The following is a 24,759-nucleotide window of genomic DNA, read 5'->3' as shown; positions in this document are numbered from 1 at the left end:
AGAGAGGCAGGCAGCGAGAGAGAGAGAGAGAGAGGCAGGCAGGCAGCGAGAGAGAGAGAGGCAGGCAGGCAGCGAGAGAGAGAGGCAGGCAGGCAGCGAGAGAGAGAGAGAGAGAGAGAGGCAGGCAGGCAGCGAGAGAGAGAGAGAGAGAGAGAGGCAGGCAGAGAGAGAGAGGCAGGCAGCGAGAGAGAGGCAGGCAGCGAGAGAGAGAGGCAGGCAGGCAGCGAGAGAGAGAGGCAGGCAGGCAGCGAGAGAGAGAGAGGCAGGCAGGCAGCGAGAGAGAGAGAGGCAGGCAGGCAGCGAGAGAGAGAGAGAGAGAGAGAGGCAGGCAGGCAGCGAGAGAGAGAGAGAGAGAGGCAGGCAGCGAGAGAGAGAGAGAGAGAGGCAGGCAGCGAGAGAGAGAGAGAGAGAGAGAGAGGCAGGCAGCGAGAGAGAGAGAGAGAGGCAGGCAGCGAGAGAGAGAGAGAGAGAGGCAGGCAGCGAGAGAGAGAGGCAGGCAGGCAGCGAGAGAGAGAGGCAGGCAGGCAGCGAGAGAGAGAGGCAGGCAGGCAGCGAGAGAGAGAGGCAGGCAGGCAGCGAGGCAGGCAGGCAGGAGAGAGAGAGAGAGAGAAAAAAAAAAATGGCAGGGACACTTTGGTAGTAGGACTTTCACTTGGCTGTGACCCTCCCTCCCCCTCTCTATACTCCGTGTCCACATTGGTCCGAGGCTGTTGAACGGGCAAACTTGGCTCTGTCTTGCCCGCTGCCATCACTGCTCTCGCGCTGCTGTCTGATTCTATGGCATCGTCCAGCATGCTTTTCGTCTCATCAGCTTGCTCCTCCATCGCTGCTTGCTCTCTAAAACCCCAACCTCACCTCCACTGATACTCGGTGAAAAGATGACTCGAGCACAGTTAGGGTTTAAAAGAAAAAGGACATAAGCAATAGGAAAACACACGTCATCCAGTGCTGAAGACATGATTATGAGTTAATGACAACTCGCGCTCTGTTTCCTTAAGCTGGTGTGACCTTAGATAAGATATTGGGGCGACGTGGCTTATGGTTTACCGGAGGACAGAGAGCTTTTTAGTCAGCTCTATGGGAGCATTTCCCCACTGCAATTCTCTCAATAAATGTATCATGAACTATAAAGCCATTGCAATGTATTGGCACAAGGTACAGTAAGTTAGATACTGTTTTAGTTTTTTATAAAGGAGAACTTATGTATATTTATTATTTTTATGATAGGATAGGAGCAGGAGAAAGAAACGAGATCCCTCCCGAAGGGGGAAGCATATGGTTCCGGAAGCGAGAGGGTTAACCACTCGAACAGACTCTTGTCCTAAGTTAGATACGGTTACAGGCACTGAAAAGTTGTACCATAGTACAGTTTTTTTTTTGTGACAAACTATCAAAAGGAGACCAAGTGCCATGTTGCTCATGCATTATGTAACTTTTTAGTGCCCGCAACTGTACCAACAATACATGTATCATGAGCTTACATTACCCAAAGATTTGTTCATCTGGAAATATACCCCAGACAGATGTTTATAGTACATAAGATTATAAACTACAGGTGGAGGTGGTTAGATCCTGCTATGTGTTGAGTTTTAGGCTATACATTTACACTGAGGTGTCATTTGATTTAATTTAGCTCCATTTTGTCTTCCATAGCCTGTTGTGTCGCAAGTTGAATGCTGTCATCATTTGCTCCCCCCCCCCCCATAATTTTTTATTTTATTTCTATCCCCTCCGTTTGCTCCCATTAACATAACATTTCAGTCGAAATCTAACACTGAATCTGAGGTGTATTCATTTGGAATGATCGGTAACACTTTATAAAATATCTAATACCTTTATAAAAGGTACATTAATGTAAAGTGTGACCGAATAATCTTAGTATTATCCTACACATAAAGCAAAGGCTTGTGCATGGCCTAGTCATCATAAATGCCTTGGTTGTCCCATCGATGTTTCCTTTGTGCAATGTCATCGATTGGTTTCATTCAGAAGCCTTGCTAAAAAAACGTCAGTTTTTTTATCTTCTTCAAATGTTATTGCATTGAGCAAATATATATTTTTTTACTGTAGAATCCAAGAGGAATGTAGAATAAACAGAGCTCCACATTCTGTGATGACTTTCCTAATAAGGGCTAGAGCAAAGACTAGGGTTTTTGGGTGAGAAATGTATGTTGCACTCACATCCTATTCTGTCAAGGTGGCCAGTCACACCAAAGCACCAAAAACAGAGCCAACAATATTCCATACAGCAGATAGTGTACAAGTGTTTTTTATTTTTTATTTAACCAGGTAGGCTAGTTGAGAACAAGTTCTCATTTACAACTGCGACCTGGCCAAGATAAAGCAAAGCAGTGCGACACAAACAACAACACAGAGTTACACATGGAATGAACAAGCGTTTACAGTGTGTTTACAGAAGAGGCCGAATCCTACCTTTTTTAGATCTGTGAACATAACTCAAACTTTCACGTAAATCACGATGTCAAATGGAGATTTATGAAAAATGTTGATTTATGCGCACAGATCTCAAGTTAGGATTTGGCCCAACTGAATGTCAAATGTTTATATTAATAATACCAAGATATTTTGATACATAGATTGATTAGATACCTGATTTACTTGTAAAGACGTAACTAGCTTTACAGAACTAATAACTGCAATCCAAATAGTTTGTTTACTTCATAAGTGCATTTGAAAATCTTTGTATTTCTTAAACTTTATAACCAAAGGTATAGTAGATGCTTTTTTGTACTAATTCAGAACTTTAGCGATATGTTTCTTTAAACAAACTATTTTTTGTTTATGTGCATGCCTATTGTTTTGTACGTGGTATACTGCATTCAGATTATTTTGTTTTGTTTTTCCTTCTCACCTATCCACAATGCAATGCTGTCCCCCATGACGCACCTCTGCTTGCTGTTACCTGTATGTTAATACGCTTGACTCCCATTGGCCCACTGCCATCATGTGCTCGCTGCCTGCTATTTAAAGACTCAGTCGACTGCCAAAGCAATGAAGCGACCCCTCGAGGCAACTGTAGAACTGGTACTTTGACCTTTCACCTTTTGCTTTGCATGTAGCTTCTTTAATGTACTGTAGCAACTCACAATAATTTTAATTTGGCTTTTTGCTGTTTTAAATGCTCAAGTATTTGTATTATGCAATTAATATCCACCAATATGATTCTTGTAGTTATTATTTTAGTATGCTTTACATTGATTGATCGTATAACAACAATGAGAATGTTAATTCCCAAGTATCAATTTGTTTGTTACTGTAAATCATTGTTTTATAATTGCCTTTCTAGATATCGTGTGTAGTTCCTTCACTGTCCCCATGTGGTTATTTAAACCTAAGTTGCCATTGTGACTTCTGTTGTAACTTTGTGCTGTTTTGTAGCTAGTAGCCACAAAAGACCTAGAGAAGCAGTGTGATTTCTCGTGTTATAGTATAGAGAATAGTCATGTGAATGTAGTCATTTTTGAGGCCTCCGCCTCGTTGTATCTAACGTCTCCTCGTCCCTCCCGTACAGGCTTTCCCCCACGGCTGCCTGCAGCCCCTACCAAAGAGACCAGCACTTGAGAAGAGCAACGGGGCCAGCTCACTTTTTCACCCCAGTATGTTGCACTACCAGCAGGCCTTGGCCAACGCACAGCTGCAGCAGCAGACGGCTTTCTGTGGCTTTCCCACAGGTAGGGAGTACACCTGCCCACAACACACACACATGCACATGTACCTGCACACAGACACGCATGTAGGCACACACACACCTATACACATTTATGTATACAGATACACACCCATGTAGCATGTAGACACAAGTTGGATAGAGCTTCCCTAACTTTCCGTTTCCCCATAAAAGCATCAAAGGGCAAAGTTCAAGTATATAACCCTTAAAAGGTTTCACCAGGTGAGCTTGTGAGGAAATGGGATATTCCCCATATTTTCTCCAAAAGTTTGAGGCCAGTCTCTCTTTAAACCAACAGTGTGATCAACTGCTTTTCCTCAAGTTGAAATCAAGTTGTTATGGGCCCTGTTCAAAGATTGCAATTGGGATTGGCTCGCAAAACTACCTCTAACTTCCTTCATACTGGACGCAGAGACATACAAATGGTATCCATGAGTTCATCTCACTCTGGAGAAGTAAATAAAGGTATTCATTGCCAAAATCCCGAACTATCCCTTTAAGCCTCTTGTGGTTGAGACTACCTTCCCATATCCCTCCCTTCCTACTCCTTTCTTTAGTGTTATCATCCTCCATATCCTTTACACCCTTCCGCTCCTTTCCCAGTGTAGGAAGCATGTTCAGAATGCTGTGTACACACCACACATGGGTTCAATTGATATCGGTTTCTCTTGGAATACTCTAGCTGTGCTTAATTGAACCACAAGTGCAAACGCTGCCCATCTGGCACTCCAGATCCAACTCATAAAGTAATTTGAAAGAAGACATACTATTTGAACCCAGGTCTGATTCGTTCTCACTGCATGGTCCAAGCATCCAGCCCTTAACCTTCTCTAGCCTGATCCCAGAAATGTGTGTGCTGTCTTGCCAGCTCCTACTGCTGTGACAGAGACCATAGGATTTGGCAAGATGGCACACGCATATCTGAGGCTAATAAACCTCTGACACTTAAAAAGTTTCATTTGTAGTATGTGTGATCTTACCTTCCCACCCCCAGAACATATTTTTTTTCATGGTTTATTTACGGACCAGACTTTTTCCCCCTCTTTTTTTCAAAATGTAACCTTTATTTAACTAGGCAAGTTAGTTAAGAACACATTCTATTTGCAATGATGGCCTACCCCGGCCAAACAAGGACGACGCTGGGCCAATTGTGCGCTGCCCTATGGGACTCCCAATCACGGCCAGATGTGTGGCATAATGTATGGCATAAGACTACAAATGGAGTCAAACCGCACAGTGCATTCATGCCAATAGCAGGCTTGTGAAATGTGTTTAAAGGCATGTTGTTTATATAGCTAGCTACCAAAATCTCTAGCCTGGTCCCAGATCTCTTTGTGCTCGCTTGCCGACTCCTATGGTCAATGGCATGCCATACAGTACAAACCGATTTGGGACCAGGCTACAACCAAACTCTCTGTCTCCTCTTTAACATGTTTTTCTCCTCCCCTTATTAACCCTCTGTTCACTCTCTTCCACTGCATGATCACACAGGGTCAGTCTTGTGCATGACTCCTGCTAGCAGCCTTGGTAGGTTCCTTCCTTTCCCTTTTTCATTCTCACTATGCTTTTAAAGGAATAGGGTGAAGTTGCCCCTAGACTCTGATCTTGGGTCCCCACTAATGTTTAAGGTTAGGATTGGGGGAGGAGAAGCTGATCCTAGATCTGTACCTAGGGGAAACTTCACCATGGAGCCTCTTTAAATTGGGGGGAGAGCGGGAACAGGCCGGGAGATGTAAGCGATTACAGGTGACACAAAGTTCATGGATGTTGTGACACAGTGAGAGGCACGGTTGTAGAACATTGGGCTAGAGTGCATGATTGTTTTTACTGAAAAGCGCCACAAAGTAATGCAAAGTGCTGCGAAGTCCTACATGTCAATTTGAACTCACCTGTAAGAGATGATTCTCAATTAGGATGTAATATATTTTGTTATGAAATGTGAAGTGTTATTCTTAACATTATCAATATTACTAGTATAAAAAAAATGGCATTCCAAATGAATTGTTTGTTGAAAAGTAGATATTGTGTTTTTTACTGTGCTGTGTTGATCCCAGAGAAAAATAGAAAGAGGGTGAATACAATTGGTAGAAAAGCTCTCGATTTTGATGGGGCTCTAATTGATTTCTAGTTAATCTCAATCTTATAATACCACTCATCATATCTCACTCAGTCCTCTGGGAACAACTGATTGTGGGTCCACATTTCCTTACTTGTGATTGTAATTCAGCTTTTTCTCTTCTTTTTTTTTTTCTCCCATGCTTTCTCTCGCTTTTGCATTGTGATGCGCACACCTTCTGCTGGGCTAACCTAACGATGGCTCGCCCCTCTGTAATATGCATCATGCCCAAAAACAACAACAACCAAACAATCAACAACACCCGTTGCCATGGTTACCACACTGCCTCCACTGCCTACCTGTTCATTGCTTCCATGGCGCCCCCCCTTCCCGAAAAAGTACCCATGATGTACAGTGCTACGCCTGCTACTATCTCTGCAACAACAACTCCTGTCACAAGTGTCCCCTACGCAGCAGCAGCGCCAGCCAATCAGGTTTGCTCATTTTAAAGCTTTTTCATCCAGTCCCAGAGCTCTAAATAAGTGCTTGATGACCATAGTCCATAGAGCTCATCTTCTATAATTTCAATTGAACTAATCAATTTCTTTGTGTGCCCTCTATCCAACTCTATGGCTGAGCCCAACCTCCACATCCTTCAATTAAATTCACGTTTTATTGTCCCAACAGGGAAACTCATTCATGCTCTAAGTCTGCTACTGTGGTATTTCAATGTCTGCCACAGGTGTCAGAATGTGTTGACTATTATTTCAGAGGACTACTGTACGTTTGTACAATTATATGTTTAGTAATTTATTGGGCATGTTTCACAATGACCCAGTGAAGCACTTATTCAGAGCTCTCACATTTGTAAATAATAGTTGTTGTCTTGTGTTTCATTAGATCCTAGGTTTTGTTTTGCATGTATGTTGTTTTTCATCCACTTTACGTTGTCAAGTTTTCCTCTTCACTTGCGTTAGAAACATCACCTGTGTGTTTCGTGACACGCACGCACATACACTTTTTTTCCATCTAAAAAAACCTAGCCACTCCATCTCCATCCACCATGTTGGCTCCTGTCAGCAAACACAGCTTCACTCTCTGACTTCCTGTTCTGCTTGGCGGTGATGGGTGAGGACGAAAGCCTTGAGGAAACTGTCGATCCAGGGTGGCCATGTCTGCTATATTAGTGTTACAAGAGACAGGAAGGATGTCTCCGGAAAGGCCTAAAATGGCTCCAGATAAGCACAGTTACTTGTTAGACTCATGGCTCTGTGTCAGCAGGGGCCGGGAAGGTGCAGTTGGGTGCGGAAGTCAGGTGACGTGCTTGCACACACACACACAACTCCTTTTAAACCTGACAATTACAGCGCACTGCCAGGAGGAGCGCCCGCAGCAAACAAAGCAGTCCTCCCATTAACCCCACTTAAAAAGGCCTTGAGCGGTGGCCACGTTACAGGCTTGATGAGATTTGATTTACATCTCAGTGGTCAGTGAGCTTTCCCATAAATGTATTGGACGGATGACGTCGATCCATGATCATCAAGACTTCCGGTTGTGGTGAATCATTTATTATTTCACACTGTTCCCTCAAATTGGTTTATATTGAGAGATTCTCAGTGTAGAAAGTGGTTGGTTTTCTGTTGGTTTTCACATCATTACACATTCAATCCCAGGCTTTATTTGGTCAAAGAATAGACCAGAAAATGCACTCTTACACATCATACTTCAGAAAGTATTTATACTCCTTGACTTATTCCACATTTTGTTGTTACAGCCTGAATTCAAAATAGATGAAATACTTTTTTTTTAATGACCAACCACACTAGTATTATTACTAGCACATTACCTATTATTGCTGCCTGTAATGTTTTATTATTGTACAGTCGTGGCCAAAAGTTTTGAGAATGACACAAATATTAATTTTCACAAAGTTTGCTGCTTCAGTGTCTTTAGATATTTTTGTCAGATGTTACTATGGAATACTGAAGTATAATTACAAGCATTTCATAAGTGTCAAAGGATTTTATTGACAATTACATGAAGTTGATGCAAAGGGTTAATATTTGCAGTGTTGACCCTTCTTTTTCAAGACCTCTGCAATCTGCCCTGGCACGCTGTCAATTAACTTCTGGGCCACATCCTGACTTGATGGCAGCCCATTCTTGCATAATCAATGCTTGGAGTTTGTCAGAATTTGTGGGGTTTTGTTTGTCCACCGCCTCTTGAGGATTGACCACAAGTTCTCAATAGGTTTAAGGTCTGGGGAGTTTCCTGGCCACGGACCCAAAATATTGATGTTTTGTTCCCCGAGCAACTTACTTCTCACTTTTGCCTTATGGCAAGGTGCTCCGTCATGCTGGAAAAAGCATTGTTCGTCACCAAACTGTTCCTGGATGGTTGGGAGAAGTTGCTCTCGGAGGATGTGTTGGTACCATTCTTTATTCATGGCTATGTTCTTAAGTTCTTAAGCAAAATTGTGAGTGAGCCCACTCCCTTGGCTGAGAAGCAACCCCACACATGAATGGTCTCAGGATGCTTTACTGCTGGCATGACACAGGACTGATGGTAGCGCTCACCTTGTCTTTTCCAGACAAGCTTTTTTCCGGATGCCCCAAACAATCGAAAAGGGGATTCAGAGAAAATGACTTTACCCCAGTCCTCAGCAGTCCAATCCCTGTACCTTTTGCAGAATATCAGTCTGTCCCTGATGTTTTTCCTGGAGAGAAGTGGCTTCTTTGCTGCTCTTCTTGACACCAGGCCATCCTCCAAAAGTCTTCGCCTCACTGTGCGTGCAGATGCACTCACACCTGCCTGCTGCCATTCCTGAGCAAGCTCTGTACTGGTGGTGCCCCGATCCCACAGCTGAATCAACTTTAGGAGACGGTCCTGGCGCTTGCTGGACTTTCTTGGGCGCCCTGAAGCCTCCTTCACAACAATTGAACCGCTCTCCTTGAAGTTCTTGATGATCCGATAAATGGTTGATTTTAGGTGCAATCTTACTGGTAGCAATATCCTTGCCTGTGAAGCCCTTTTTGTGCAAAGCAATGATGACGGCACGTGTTTCCTTGCAGGTAACCATAGTTGACAGAGGAAGAACAATGATTCCAAGCGCCACCCTCCTTTTGAAGCTTCCAGTCTGTTATTCGAACTCAATCAGCATGACAGAGTGATCTCCAGCCTTGTCCTTGTCAACACTCACACCTGTGTTAACGAGAGAATCACTGACATGTCAGCTGGTCGTTTTGTAGCCAGGCTGAAATGCAATGGAAATGTTTTTTGGGGATTCAGTTCATTTGCATGGCAAAGAGGGACTTTGCAATTAATTGCAATTCATCTGATCACTCTTCATAACATTCTGGAGTATATGCAAATTGCCATCATACAAACTGAGGCAGTAGACTTTGTGAAAATTAATATTTGTGTCATTCTCAAAACTTTTGGCCACGACTGTAGGCCTACTATTACGCATATGTCTCTCCACCCTTTTCCTCAAAACTCAATAAGCAGTCCCACTTGCTATTTATCATTCGTGACTAGCAATTTCCTACATATTGTTCTTTTTTTGGACCATGACCAGGGAGAAAAATGACTTTCCCCTTTAAAGCTTTTAATGATTACCTTAGAAACACACACCCATCGCCATTTTGTAGCCTCTCCCTATCGCACGTCCCAAATGGCACTCTATTCCCTACAGTGCACATAAAGCCGTATGAGTCCTGATCAGTGATGTAGTGCGCTATATAGGGAATAGGGTGCAGTTTCGGACGCATCCCTAACATCATACCAACCCTCAGAGTAGCACATCTGTAAGGTTTGTTGTTCTGTAAGGTATTCTGGTGAGGCAGCTGACGATGAGATTGCGAGGTGCGTGTCGGGGAGGACACATGGCACACACAAACACACGCAGCCTCCCAGTCTCAGATGGCGATGGTGTTGCTTTGTCCAGTGTGTCTGAGTAGAAGAGAGGGGCAGGGAGAAACTGAGGGAGGGACCACTTTTAATGTTCCAATGTGGATCTCGTCATCATCATTGACTCCTCATCGCAGTGAGCTAGTGAAACACATGGCTCTAATCATAATGCATGGACACTAGCTAACAGCTGCGGGCTGTGACTGTGTATATGTCTTACAGGAGCTGTAGAGACAGCCATAGCCTTCCCCTCACACGCCCTCCCTGTCTGCATCCTGCGTCCGTCCCTCAGGCTTTGATCAAAAGTATTGCATTATACAGGGAAAAGGGTTCCATATGGGGGACAAACCTGAATCCCATATCAACCCCTAACCCCTATGCACTTGTGTAGATCTAAGCGGAGTGGATAAGTGTAAGCAATGGATAGGGATTCAGGGTATATGCCTTCAGTCCAGACACAACCCAGCTACAGTATTACATGAGTTGTCTATCTATAATATATCATATACATTGTGTTTTCACAGTACGATTTTTAATAGTTTGGTTTGGAGTAGCGTGTTTGACATAGGTGAAGTGCACTATGCACTTCAAAAATAACTCTTTAAAATAAGTATTTTAAAGGCCCAGTGCAGTCAAAAATGTGATTTTATAGTGTTTTATATACACTGCTCAAAAAAATAAAGGGAACACTTAAACCACACAATGTAACTCCAAGTCAATCACACTTCTGTGAAATCAAACTGTCCACTTAGGAAGCAACACTGATTGACAATAAATTTCACATGCTTTTGTGCAAATGGAATAGACAAAAGGTGGAAATTATAGGCAATTAGCAAGACACCCCCAATAAAGGAGTGGTTCTGCAGGTGGTGACCACAGACCACTTCTCAGTTCCTATGCTTCCTGGCTGATGTTTTGGTCACTTTTGAATGCTGGCTGTGCTTTCACTCTAGTTGTAGCATGAGACGGAGTCTACAACCCACACAAGTGGCTCAGGTAGTGCAGCTCATCCAGGATGGCACATCAATGCGAGCTGTGGCAAGAAGGTTTGTTGTGTCTGTCAGCGTAGTGTCCAGAGCATGGAGGCGCTACCAGGAGACAGGCCAGTACATCAGGAGACGTGGAGGAGGCCGTAGGAGGGCAACAACCCAGCAGCAGGACCGCTACCTCCGCCTTTGTGCAAGGAGGAGCAGGAGGAGCACTGCCAGAGCCCTGCAAAATGACCTCCAGCAGGCCACAAATGTGCATGTGTCTGCTCAAACGGTCAGAAACAGACTCCATGAGGGCCTGACGTCCACAGGTGGGGGTTGTGCTTACAGCCCAACACCGTGCAGGACGTTTGGCATTTGCCAGAGAACACCAAGATTGGCAAATTCGCCACTGGCGCCCTGTGCTCTTCACAGATGAAAGCAGGTTCACACTGAGCACGTGACAGACGTGACAGAGTCTGGAGACGCCGTGGAGAGCGTTCTGCTGCCTGCAACATCCTCCAGCATGACCGGTTTGGCGGTGGGTCAGTCATGGTGTGGGGTGGCATTTCTTTGGGGGGCCGCACAGCCCTCCATGTGCTCGCCAGAGGTAGCCTGACTGCCATTAGGTACCAAGATGAGATCCTCAGACCCCTTGTGTGACCATATGCTGGTGCGGTTGGCCCTGGGTTCCTCCTAATGCAAGACAATGCTAGACTTCATGTGGCTGGAGTGTGTCAGCAGTTCCTGCAAGAGGAAGGCATTGATGCTATGGACTGGCCCGCCCGTTCCCCAGACCTGAATCCAATTGAGCACATCTGGGACATCATGTCTCGCTCCATCCACCAACGCCACGTTGCACCACAGACTGTCCAGGAGTTGGCCTCATCAGGAGCATGCCCAGGCGTTGTAGGGAGGTCATACAGGCACGTGGAGGCCACACACACTACTGAGCCTCATTTTGACTTGTTTTAAGGACATTACATCAAAGTTGGATCAGCCTGTAGTGTGGTTTTCCACTTTAATTTTGAGTGTGACTCCAAATCCAGACCTCCATGGGTTGATAAATTTGATTTCCATTAATAATTTTTGTGTGATTTTGTTGTCAGCACATTCAACTATGTAAAGAAAAAAGTATTTAATAAGAATATTTCATTCATTCAGATCTAGGATGTGTTATTTTAGTGTTCCCTTTATTTTTTTGAGCAGTGTATATTTCCGCACTATGAGTTTGGAATAATTCTGTGAAATTGCGAAGATGATGATCATGCCCTTTTAGCTGAAACCAGTGAGCTTGGGACAGACACAGCTGTAGGCTATTTGCGCAAGGGATAAGAAGCAGTGCTTGACTTGGGCATGAGCTCACCGGAGCTGAGTACCAACACCTCAAATGTTCTACTGCTTGAGCTCCTGTTCCTCTTATAGAGTATTAGCTAAAAGGTATTGTGAAGCTCCTAAATATAAACAGTACCAGCACACAAAATGGGTACCGGAACTTATTTCAGTCGAACTCCAGTACTGATAAGAAGTAATCGGGTAGGCCTATTTTGACGTTTCCACTGCATTTTTCCCCTTTCATGCTGAGTGATTATCGAAAAGGGAGAGAGCTGGAAAGACTTTTTCAAAAACATTGAGGAACAATTGTAATTCTCAATGGATGTAAAAACAGACTTTGTTTGCTTGCTGTTTGAGCTCAAGAACACATTACTTTGAGAAGTTCCACAGGTCATTAGTGGTGGTGCGTTAAGCCAATCAGAAATACTATCAGATCCCCAAATGGGCAGATGTATATGACTACATTTGCGTGCAGGCCAGGTATCCTATAGGCCAACTTCTATGTGTGCGCGTCCTTACTCAACATTGACAGGAGCGGTCCAAACAAAAGACAATAACTCAATTGAAAAAAAACGGGTAAATGGAATGAAATTAACCAGAACTTGTTTCTTACAAGTGTATGTTGGAAAAGCTGTGCACTCTGCAAACAATGTGTCCACTCCGACAATGATAACGGGAAGACTGGAATAATGATATTGAATGCATTAACAAAAATTACCATAACAAAGTAACATACATTGTAGATTAGAAATTATAGGAATTAATGATAAATGTACTACTGGTGATATACAGTACCAGTCAAAAGTTTGGACACACCTACTCATTCAAGGGTTTTTCTTTATTTTGACTATTTTCCACATTGTAGAATAATATTGAAGACATCAAAACTGTATATAAATAACACATATGGAATCATGTAGTAACCAAACCAAAAAAGGTGTTAAACAAATCAAACCTTTGCACACTCTTGGCATTCTCTCAACCAGCTTCCTGTAAAGCTTTTCCAACAGTCTTGAAGGAGTTCCCGCAAATGCTGAGCACTTGTTGGCTGCTTTTCCTTCACACTGCGGGCCAACTCATCCCAAACAATCTCAATTGGGTTGAGGTTGGGTGATTGTGGAGGCCAGGTCATCTGATGCAGCAGTCCATCACTCTCCTTCTTGGTCAAATAGCCCTTACACAGCCTGGAGGTGTGTTGGGTCATTGTCCTGTTGAAAAACAAATGACCTGAAATTGCTGCAGAATGCTGTGGTAGCCATGCTTGTTAACTGTGCCTTGAAATCTGAGTAAATCACTGACAGTGTCACCAGCAAAGCACCCACATACCATCACACCTCCTCCTCCATGCTTCACGGTGGGAACCACACATGAAAAAATCATCCATTCACCTACTCTGCGTTTCACAAAGGCACGGCGGTTGGAACCAAAATTCTCAAATTTGGACTCATCAGATCAAAGGACAGATTTCCACCGGTCTAATGTCCATTCCTCGAGTTTCTTGGCCCAAGCAAGTCATTTCTTCTTATTGCTGTCCTTTAGTAGTGGTTTCTTTGCAGCAATTCGACTATTAAGGCCTGATTCATGCAGTCTCCTCTGAACAGTTGAGATTAGTGATGCACCAATATGACATTTTTGGCCGATACCGATATCCGTTATTTTCCTTGCCAAAAAAAAACGATACCGATAAGCGATATTAAAAAAAATTGCGGCCATTTTAGCATTCTAGTACAGTTCAATAGTTAACACACACCCACATGAACGCAGCGGTCTAAGGCACTGCATCTCAATGCAAGAGGCGTCACTACAGTCCCTGGTTCAAATCCAGGCTGTATCACATCCAGCCGTGATTGGGAGTCCCATAGGGCGGCGCACAATTGGCCCAGCGTCGTCCGGGCCGTCATTGTAAATAAGAATTTGTTCTTAACTGACTTGCCTAGTTAAATAAAGGTTACACACACACACACCACACTGATCAACACGTTATTTTGTTGGCATTTACGTATGACCCATTACCAGTAAAACATAATCAAAAACTATTTCTTTCACTTACTTGCTGTGCTGTGTCGTTCATTTGTTTAGTCATTTCATTCTCTACCACGATTTCTATGGAACGCCGTTTGGGTTTTTGCGTGTCAATAAAGATACATGTCAAATAACACTATTTGACGTGTCAAATAACACGACATAATATGTTTCAGTAGCTATAGTTAGCTAGCTAACTATATAGCTAGGTGTCATCTAAAATAACCCTAATTTATAAGACAGTTCTTATGTGATTGATGGTTGTCGGACCCATCTATGTGAAGCTAGCCACAATAAGGATTAGCCACAATAGTGGACTTTGCGGTTAGCCTTCAAAATAAAGGTATGGCATAGTTCTACTATTTGTATTCATTTGCATCACTGTCAATGACATACTTTTATTAAGGCAAACTGCAAATTCCAGTATTGTGCCTAATCCTTATTGTGGCTAGCTTCACAACCCGGTCCGGTCGAGCCTCACTAGCCAGATGAAGCTAGCTGGCTGCTTATAACGTTAGCTTTGGGCATCAGGATTAAGTAGCTGGCTAGCTATTTATTTTATCAACTGAAGTTCAATTTCAATAGGTGAAAAACAAGTGGCAACCTAGCTAATACTCACAAGGATTCCTAAATCATTGCTAAGAATAATGAAAATGACTGCAGTTTCTACTGGTAATTGTTTATATTGTTTATAATAGCTACCCCAGAAGTTGCGGTCGAACAAATTATGCTTTATTACCAACGCGGTATTGTAAACACATCGGTGTTTGCTGACTTTTTTGTACAGCTTTGACAGTGCTACTGTATCTTTTTTGACACGCAAAGACCCAAATGGCATTCCATAGTATGTATGTCGTGAAGCCGTGTAACAGCGCCACTGCTATAGCGCACTTGGTAGTGTGTACCGGTGCTCGACCAGTCGTCGAAAGCCAACATCACCCCCGACAGAGAACGGTTAATTGTCAAGGGCAATGAATTCCATTATCTTGGCTTTAATGGATTTCGTCTTTTTGAGTTGTCTCGCTGAAATGTTCTTACTCTTTCAAATGACTGCTCGACTTGTTGGCTGCTCGATCCACACAGCAGACATTGTGTGGGCTAGGTTAGGAATGCTATGTTGCACGTGTAGAGCAAATTTTGACCTAGCGTTATTACGTCATGTAAATACGTTATAGAGGTATGCACGGTAGCTTTGACATCGGTGTTAAATTAGACATCGGGCCGATACCGATGTTGCCATTTTTAGCTAGTATCGGCCGATTCCGATATGTTCACCAATATATCGTGCATCCCTAGTTGAGATATGTCTGTTACTCTGTGAAGCATTTATTTTGGCTTTGTTGGCATTTACGTATGACCCATAGCGCTTGAAGGTTTTTGGAACTGCACTTTCAAAGTTCTTGAAATGCTCCACGTTGACTGACCATGTCTTAAGGTATTGATGGACTGTCATTTTTCTTTGCTTATTTGAGTTGTTTATGCCCTAAAATGGACTCGGCACGGATGCAAACCAGTCACCTTTCGGCAAAATTCGCCGTTTTGAATCCAAAATAGGTGACCTACGTGATTCGTATGCAAACTGCTTGCTTTCACATTAACCACTTATTTTACACACAGTGACTGATCATGTAGATCATATTCTTGGTTGTTTAATTAGTTAAAACCTGGGGGGAAGAGAGAGAGAATATTAAGACATGACACTGGATAAGACATGAGACATACTCCCGATTATAACAGATATGTCCCTAGCCCCCTGACACAAACTATTGCAGCATAAATACTGGTGGCTGAGACAGGAGGGGTCGGGAGACACTGGCCCTGTCTGACGATGCCCCCGGACAGGGCCAAACAGGCAGGATATAACCCCACCCACTTTGCTAAGGCACAGCCCCCACACCACTAGAGAGATATCTTCAACCACTAACCTACTACCCTGAGACAAGGCCGAGTATAGCCCACGAAGACCTCCCCCACGGCACTAACCCGAGGGGGTCGCCAACCCGGACAGGAAGATCACGTCAGTGACTCAACCCACTCAAGTGACGCACCCCTCCTAGGGACGACATGGAAGAGCACCAGTAAGCCAGTTACTCAGCCCCCGTAATAGGGTTAGAGGCAGAGAATCCCAGTGGAGAGAGGGGAACCGGCCAGGCAGAGACAGCAAGGGTGGTTCGTCGCTCCAGTGCTTTTCCGTTCACCCTCACACCCCTTTGCCAGACTACAGTCAATCATAGGACCTACTGAAGAGATGAGTCTTCAATAAAGACTTAAAGATCGAGACCGAGTCTGCGTCTCTAACATGGATATGCAGACCATTCCATAAAAATTGAGCTCTATAGGAGACAGCCCTGCCTCCAGCTGTTTGCTTAGAAATTCTAGGGACAGTAAGGAGGCCTGCGTCTTGTGACCGGAGCGTACGTGTAGGTATGTACGGCAGGATCAAATTGGAAAGATAAGTAGGAGCAAGCCTGTGTAATGCTTTGTAGGTTAGCAGTAAAACCTTGATCAGCCCTAGCATTGATAGGAAGCCAGTGTAGAGAGGCTAGCACTGGAGTAATATGATCACATTTTTTGGTTCTAGTCAAGATTCCAGCAGCTGTGTTTAGCACTAACTGAAGTTTATTTAGTGCTTTATCCGGGTAGCCGGAAAGTAGAGCATTGCAGTAGTCTAACCTAGAAGTAACAAAAGCATGGATACATTTTTTTGCATAATTTTTGTCCAGAAAGTTTCTGACTTGGTCTTTTACCAAATATACCACAACTGATTGGCTCAAACGCATTAAGAAGGAAAGAAATTCCACAAATGAACTTTTAACAAGGCACACCTGTTTATTGAAATGCATTTCAGGTGACTACCTCGTGAAGCTGGTTGAGAGAATGCCAAGAGTGTGCAAAGGGTGGCTATTTGAAGAATCTCAAATATAAAATATATTTTGATTTTGTTTAACACTTTTCTTTGGTTATTGTACAATGTAGAAAATAGTAAAAATAAAGAAAAACCCTTGAATGAGTAGGTGTTTTAAATCTTTTGACCGGTAGTGTATATTTGTTACGGCTCGACTAAAACAATCTCGGTCAACCAACAGCCTAACTACCAAACAATTGACATGTCGACTAATTGGCGTCAGCCCCACAGACAATAGTCTTGATCATAAGTACCTGCAGGTTAACCCTCTCACTGCCCTGACACGGATGTGGGGGCGCCCTCTTCTGGCTGAATTTGGAAATACACCAAGATACACTAGTGGTGGTTTTGTCACATTGGTTAGAAAAAGTAATTAGAGTAAACATTGGTTCACATATTTGTAGGATGATTGTACAATGTCCCCTTTGGAGCTGCTGTCTGCAGTAAGGATTTCTGTAAAGTTCCATCATAAGCACGAAAAAACAAACAGTGCAATCAGTGTCACACACATTTTATTCCAACAACATCTGATGTTTGCTTTTATTTTATGGTGGGTCAGGCATCCACCCCTGACCTGTCATTTGTTTTTCTGTCCATCATGGCCCATTCACTCACTCCATATTACTGATTTATCTGATTTGCTGTTGTTACTGCTGTTCTCATCGGTGATGTCTGTGTACTCCATTTCCAAGCATGCATGCATCTCCATCCTTGAACACTTGTTATGATAATTTTACACGCGTTCATTACACATGTTCAGTGTGCATGTACAGGTGATTAGAACACTTGTTATGGTCATTTAGGCAGTTTGCCATTTAACTGTGCCAGTGTGGGAAGTGACCTTTTGCCTTTGCTAACATTGGCCTGTAACGCATGGAAATAAAATGCCTAAAAGGGGAAAAATCATTATATTTTAATGCTGTAGCTGGTACAACACATCATGGTGGTCCTCTATGCATCAGCCAGCTCATCTACTGTATCTGTCTGCTTTCTGAGGCCTTTCACTGCCATACGCCAATAATATGCTTTCTGTGGCCCTGTCCAAAAACGACCCCTAGACCCTACCACCTAAACAGTTGATCTATTTTGTATATTTGAAAGAATTGGATAGGTGTAGCTCGATCTTTTCCTCTTATATTACTTACACCCATCTAGTATTCTTGGATCTACGCAAGTGCCTAGGGGGGGTGGAGGCAAGGGGTTTGGAGAGGGCCTCTGTCTGGGTAACCAGCGGTAAGAAACTAGGAGCCAACGGGACATTACACACCATCAATATAACATTCAGCATTTTTTATTGTTTTTCAAGTTTCAAATTTCTGCTCTGTTAGAGTTGCCCTGATCAACTGGAAGTGCTGTTATTGTGAAGTGGAACGTCTTGGAGCCACAACGGCTCAGCCGTGAGGTGGTAGGCTACACAAGCTCACAGAACGGCACTGCCGAATGCTGAAGCGTGTAGCTTGTAAAAATCGTCTCTCCTCGGTTGCAACCGTCACTACTGAGTTCCAAACTGCCTCTGGAAGCAATGTTAGCACAAGAACTGTTCGTCTGGAGCTTCATGAAATGGGTTTCCATGGCCGAGCAGCCGCACTCAAGCCTAAGATCACCATGCACAATGCCAAGTGTCAGTTGGAGTGGTGTAAAGCTCGCCGCCATTGGACTAATCTGGTTTTAATTATCCCAGTAAAATGCTACCTGCCGAAAGCATAGTGCCAACTGTAAAGTTTGGTGGAGGAGGAATAATGGTCTGGGGCAGTTTTTCATGGTTCGGGCTTGGCCCCTTCGTTCCAGTGAAGGGAGATCTTAACGCTACAACACAATGACATTCTAGACAATTCTGTGCTTCCAACTTTGTGGCGACAGTTTGGGGAAGGCCCTTTCCTGTTTCAGCATGACAATGCCCCCGTGCACGAAGCGAGGTCCATACAGAAATGGTTTGTCGAGATCGGTGTGACCTCAACCCCATCGAACACCTTTGGGATGTTAAAGGTGTTTCGATGGAACGCCGACTGCAAGCCAGGCCTAATCGTCCAACATCCGTGCCCGACCTCACTAATGCTCGTGGCTGAATGCTGCGGGGACTTGCTTCCAATGTTCCAACATCTATTGGAAAGCCTTCCCAGAAGAGTGGGGGCTGTTGTTACAGCAATTGGGGGGACCAACTCCATATTAATGCCCATGATTTTGGAATGAGATGTTCGACTAGCAGGTGTCCACTTACTTTGTCATGTAGTGTATGTTAGGGATTGGCTTTTTAGCCACCCTATGAAGACAATATGTCTCTTGCTCAATCTTTCCTGGATTCCTTGCATCCTCTCTACTCGCATTGGAGAAGGTCAGAGGAAACTTGTTTCTTCTCCTCCAATACGGTTGAGAAGAAGGCAAGGGGATCAGATGTGAGGAATCACGGAAAGATGAAATGAGATGGAGCCAATCAGTTGAAAAGGTTTAGGCAATGAACTGATGTTTTTGTTTTCTTCCTCTCCCACAGATCATCCTGAAGTAACTGTCAGGATGGAAATGGAGTGTCAAGAAGCTGCACTACAAAGCCCAAAACAGCCCTTCTTCTGTACATACTACCTTCCCCTTCCACTACAACAACCTGCATGCTAAGAGTGTAATACTACCAATTAACCATAAGACTTGAGTGCTGGTGTAAGATGATACACACAACAAAAAGATGTATATGTATTGCTAGGAAACTATTGCCATGAAAATTACGACAAAAAAGAATATGTACTGAACTACATACACTTAGTGGAGATATGGCGATGAGTTCATTTTAACGATTGTTTTCTCTTAAAGTAATATGGGTCCTTTTTATATTTTGTTTTCAAAAAGGAACCTCGGTCTGCACAAATGTTCACCCTTTGAAAACACCTTATTTGCACTATAAGAGAACTAGTGCTTATTGTCAAAAGTGCTTAATTGTTTTAAACAGGAGAGTCACAGAGAAGCCCCTGGTTGCAACTGGTGCTCCAGACCAAGCTAGAAGGGATTGTTTTACTTTTTGTTTGTTTTAATTATTTTAAAAAGACAAATGTTAGGGAAGACGACATGTTTACTCAATGACTGTCCTCTTAACGATGGTTTGAATGCGCTCCCCCACCCCATCACCACCACCCCTTTAAAACGGTGTGGTATGCGCTCCATATGAACCATTTGCCAACATTTAATCTCTGGAAAACCAACGGCTTGCCAAACGAAAGTTATCGCGACAGACTAACGGACAGAAGCGATCGGAGTCGATCTGCAAGGAAACAGACGTGGAACAGCTTCGTGGCAAAAACGTGCAGTCGGGCCTCGTTTTTGTGCACTTCTGGGGGAAAAAGAACCTAGAATTTCGATTTCTTTTCCTTTGTTAAATTTCAGTTTTACTTTTGGATGGGTGCTGACATTTGGGGGGGGTGTGTGTGTGTGGTTGGGTGGGTGGGAGCCTCAGAGGGGTCGGTGTTGGGCAGAGTTATACTGGGCATCAGGGAGTGCTACTAGCCTATATGGCACCAGTTTGTGTGCCAAGGGCTTAACGAAAGCTTGCGGGTGGCCGAAAGCATACGGCGGGAGGGAGCCTCAGCCTGATGGGCCATGCCATGGATGTCTGCCAGCAGACTGGAACAGACCGAATGTCAAGACCACAGGGACAAGGCCTTTTGGGGAGTGGGGCTAGAAGGAGGGATAAGGGTGAGATCGGCGAGGGGTGAAACAAGTGCTACGACTCAAAAAGGTGCATTCGAAGATGCTAGTCATCGTTGTGAGATGACGTGAAGTTATTGACTGGAGGGCTATCTGTGACTGTCAGTCGTCACCCTGCTATCACCGAGAATCCTGTTTCTATTTGAGAAAAACTGTAGAAGTGCCTAAAAATCCTTTAACTTTAAAACAACAAGCATCTGGAGAAACATACTTTGTCAAAGAAAAAATAAGAATATACAAAAGGATGGTTCAAGCGAAGTTCCCAATAGTATGTTGACCTATTTAGAGAAAAGACTATTCACTTTTCATGCAGATGCCATGGTTAAAGCAGTACCCTAGTGTTATTGTAAACATATATTTAACACGACAAAAAGTAACTTTCCGAATAGAAAATATATATAAACTAACCAAGATAGCTTGGTAGAATGTTTGTTAAACATTTCATGATGTAATATTTTGTTCTTACCATAGGTTTTTAGTAGTTTACATTGAAAAAAGTGATTGAGAATACAGGAAATTGTGACTTGTGTGTAATGTATGTAACGTGTTTCTTACTTTGAGAGTTTATATTCATGGTTGTAGCAGCAATGTATTCACATTTATTTCAATTTGTTTTAAGATGTTAAGCATCAAGATATGTGTGTCACCAGAACAATCTGTTATTTTATGCCATGATATAGTTAATTGTGTACTAGCATTGTTTTAAACCAACCTCCACGTTATTACCTAATGTTTTATGAGATGTATGTATTTCGACTCTAAATCACATTTCTTGACACTACACAACCAATTATTTTCCTTGTATGTGTGTTCAACAAAAAGGATCAGAATCATGACATATTTTCATGGCGCTTGATCAACAGACAATCCACAACGAGACACCTTTGGTTCAAAAAGAATAAGGCACTGGTCTTAGTATTTCGTTTTTTGTTTCTTTTTGTTCACTTTCACTGAGATTTTCTTCTAAAAAGTTACAGTTTTAATGTAATTTTTGGTGGAAGGTGAACGAAGGTATTTTTTGGTAACTTATCGTATTTTATTGTTTTGTCAAATGAGTCAGAATGATGTAACCTACTCTATTTTGAAATGAATGTAATTTATTGCGCTGTGCATCCCTACAAGGTCGTGTCTCTTTGGTCAGCCAATGAGATGCAGATCAGGAGCAAGGGGGTGGAGTCTTAAAAAGCCACCAATAGAAAGCTACTGGATCTCCCTTGTCTTGTCATCAACACAGTTCATCGCATTACAGTAATGAGCAAGGCTTTAGAATTGCTTATTGTTCAACAAAAAAAAAGAAAATAAGAATGTTAATTGTATAGGTAACATTTTACCAAAAAAAATATTTAAATATGTACTTTTCACTCTATTTCATAATATTACGTTGTTGCTGTGGCAACATAAAGTTGCAGTTACTAAAGTTCTGTATTTTTGTAAATTATGTAATCGTTAAGTTGACTTTTTTTTCTAGAACACTGCACACATCACTAGATTGTAAAGCAGATTTCAACATTTCTTATTTGTCGTGATTATGACAATTTTCCTTAGCAGGCTCTGTAAAGGTATAACTTTAACACTTAAGATGTAATAGACAAAGTTACCAATGTTATTTAGGATGAAATTATAACAAATTATCTATTAATTGAATAGTTAAGATGTACAACTATTCCCCTGAGAAAGGACCACTGGTTTCATGCACACCAATGGAAAAATATTTATGAATGTAGTTTGTTAAATTGTTTATCATCAGTTAAGGATTGCACTTCTTCCGGTAAAGTAAAACATTTCATTATTACCGATGCCATACCTAATGAAATTTGCAAAGTTACTATACACCAGTAATTCTGTATAATATTCACTACCTGTTTGTATCAGAGAAATAACCTTTGAGCATCTTGCATGAAAAAAAGTTTTTATTAATAAACAATAATTTACTGAATGTTTCTAGTTATACCGAAAAACACATTGTCTGCACATGAGACAAAAATCCAAGTTGTCCTCGAATGGGATCCATGGTTGTGCCCAAATTAATGGAATTGTGCTGAGAAAAGTAATTTATTGAAATTAAATGTGTTGACATTGACTGACTGATGGTAAGAGAAAAATATAGAAGCACTTGGGTCAGCTGAGCAGACAACTTATCCAAACACTTTGCCTTATCGTTAGTCCATCGTGCTTAAGGTTTTATGTTCCAGAGCTGTTAAAAATAAACTTTTAAAGGCTATAATATATATATATATATATATATATACATACATACACACACACACACACACACACACACTAAAAGTTTGGGGTCACTTAGAAATGTCCTTGTTTTTGAAAGAAAAGAAAGAGTGGAAGGCCCCGGTGTACAACTGAGAAAGAGGACAAGTACATTCGTGTCTTGTTTGAAAAACAGACGCCTCACAAGTCCTCGAATGGCAGCTTCATTAAATAGAACCCACAAAACACCCGTCTCAACTTCAACAGTGAAGAGGCGACTCTGGGATGCTGGCCTTCTAGGCAGAGTTCCTCTGTCCAGTGTCTGTGTTCTTTTGCCCATCTTAATCTTTTATTTTTATTGGCCAGTCTGAGATATGGCTTTTTCTTTGCAACTCTGCCTAGAAGGCCAGCATCCCGGAGTTGCCTCTTCACTGTTGACGGTAAGACTGGGGTTTTTGCAGGTACTATTTAATGAAGCTGCCAGCTGAGGACTTGTGAGGCGTCTGTTTCTCAAACTAGACACTCTAATGTTCTTGTCCTCATGCTCAGTTGTACACTGGGGCCTCCCACTCCTCTTTCTATTCTGGTTAGAGACAGTTGTTCTGTTCTGTGAAGGGAGTAGTACACAGCGTTGTACGAGATTTTCAGTTTCTTGGCAATTTCTCGCATATAATAGCCTTCATTTCTCAGAACAGGAATAGACTGACGAGTTTCAGAAGAAAGTCTTTGTTTCTGGCAATTTTGAGCCTGTAATCGATCCCACAAACGCTGATGCTCCAGATACTCAACTAGTCTAAAGAAGGCCAGTTGTATTGCTTCTTTAATCAGAACAACAGTTTTCAGCTGTGCTAACAATTGCAAAAGGGTTTTCTAATGATCAATTAGCCTTTAAAATGATAAACTTGGATTAGCTAACACAACGTGCCTTGGAACACAGGAGTGTTGGTTGCTGATAATAGGCCTCTGTACGACTATGTAGATATTCCATAAAAAGTAGTCATTTACAACATTAACAATGTCTACACTGTATTTCTGATCAATTTTATGTTATTTTAATGGACAAAAAAATGTGTTTTTCTTTAAAAAACAAGGACATTTCTAAGACCCCAAACTTTTGAACGGTAGTGTGTGTGTGTGTGTGTGTGTGTGTGTGTGTATGTATATATATATATAATGCTAAAAAGTAAAAACTTAAAACAATATTTTTTATTTATTATACATAAATCTAAATATTGTTTTGTATTTTTTTGCGTTTTTAAAAGGTGAGGCCAAAAGGATCAACTGCTGTACAGAAAGCAGTCTTGTGTCCTAAGCCCCATTCGAATACTTTAATAACACACCCTTCCTTACTTACTTTCTGATCTAACACAATTTGTTAAGTTTAAGCAAAAGTTCTATCATGTAGCTTTCTCTAATCCAGCCATGCCAGATTAGGTATTTCTTCAAGGAAGGGGGAAAGCAATGATGCATTTTGTTAAAGTATTGGAACAGGGCCCTATTCTGTCCTTGTAGAGAGCTTGACGATGAGAGTTGTGGCCAACACGCCATGCTGAATGGTCCCTAAAAGGCCTGCAGCCAGGGTCGTATTCACAAGGAAGCAAATGTGCTGAAACGGGAAGGGGCTAACTGAACTTGTCCAATAACAAACGCTTGTTTTTGTTTAATGTTGCGAAACGTTTCGCTATGTTGTTCACTATTGAATATTACCCGGGTAATGAATTGAGACTGCTTTGCCATCAGAATTGCAGTATCCCATCTACTTTGCAAGAAATATATAGAGAGAAAAAAACAAGACTCTCATTGGATTATTAGTTTTGATGTAACCATTTTTCTGTTTTCTCTGTGCGTATAGTTTGTGCTATTTTATGTTACAGCAAGATAGTGTAAAATCTATTGAAATAAAGAAAAAATGGAAAGGATGTTTGTTGAAATGACCTTATTTAACGTGAATAATGACTGAGTTGTCTTACCTGCCTTAGTTGAA

The 24,759-nt window shown here is 42.3% G+C and overlaps 1 protein-coding gene across 5 annotated transcripts in view; it reads left to right on the top strand.

The window, feature by feature from the left end:
* The window catches only part of LOC120051218 (muscleblind-like protein 2a), a 78,864-nt gene extending 56,012 nt beyond the window's left edge, over positions 1 to 22,852 (top strand). For 2 of the 5 annotated variants that reach the window (XM_038997957.1, XM_038997956.1), the window contains exons 6-9: positions 3,533 to 3,692; positions 5,180 to 5,215; positions 6,144 to 6,238; positions 19,372 to 22,852. In XM_038997957.1, the coding sequence (XP_038853885.1) occupies positions 3,533 to 3,692; positions 5,180 to 5,215; positions 6,144 to 6,238; positions 19,372 to 19,386 (306 nt within the window). In that variant the 3' untranslated portion in view covers positions 19,387 to 22,852. Of the gene's footprint in view, positions 1 to 2,991; positions 3,046 to 3,532; positions 3,693 to 5,179; positions 5,216 to 6,143; positions 6,239 to 19,371 lie in introns of all 5 variants that reach the window. The other 3 variants (XM_038997959.1, XM_038997958.1, XM_038997955.1) reach the window with 2 other exon arrangements.
* The last annotated feature ends 1,907 nt before the right edge of the window (positions 22,853 to 24,759 follow it).

The sequence above is a fragment of the Salvelinus namaycush genome, chromosome 7 (assembly GCF_016432855.1).
Source record: "Salvelinus namaycush isolate Seneca chromosome 7, SaNama_1.0, whole genome shotgun sequence".
NCBI lineage: Eukaryota > Metazoa > Chordata > Actinopteri > Salmoniformes > Salmonidae > Salvelinus > Salvelinus namaycush.
Note: the sequence above shows the minus strand (reverse complement) of the source record. Positions and strands in the feature narration are given on the sequence as shown.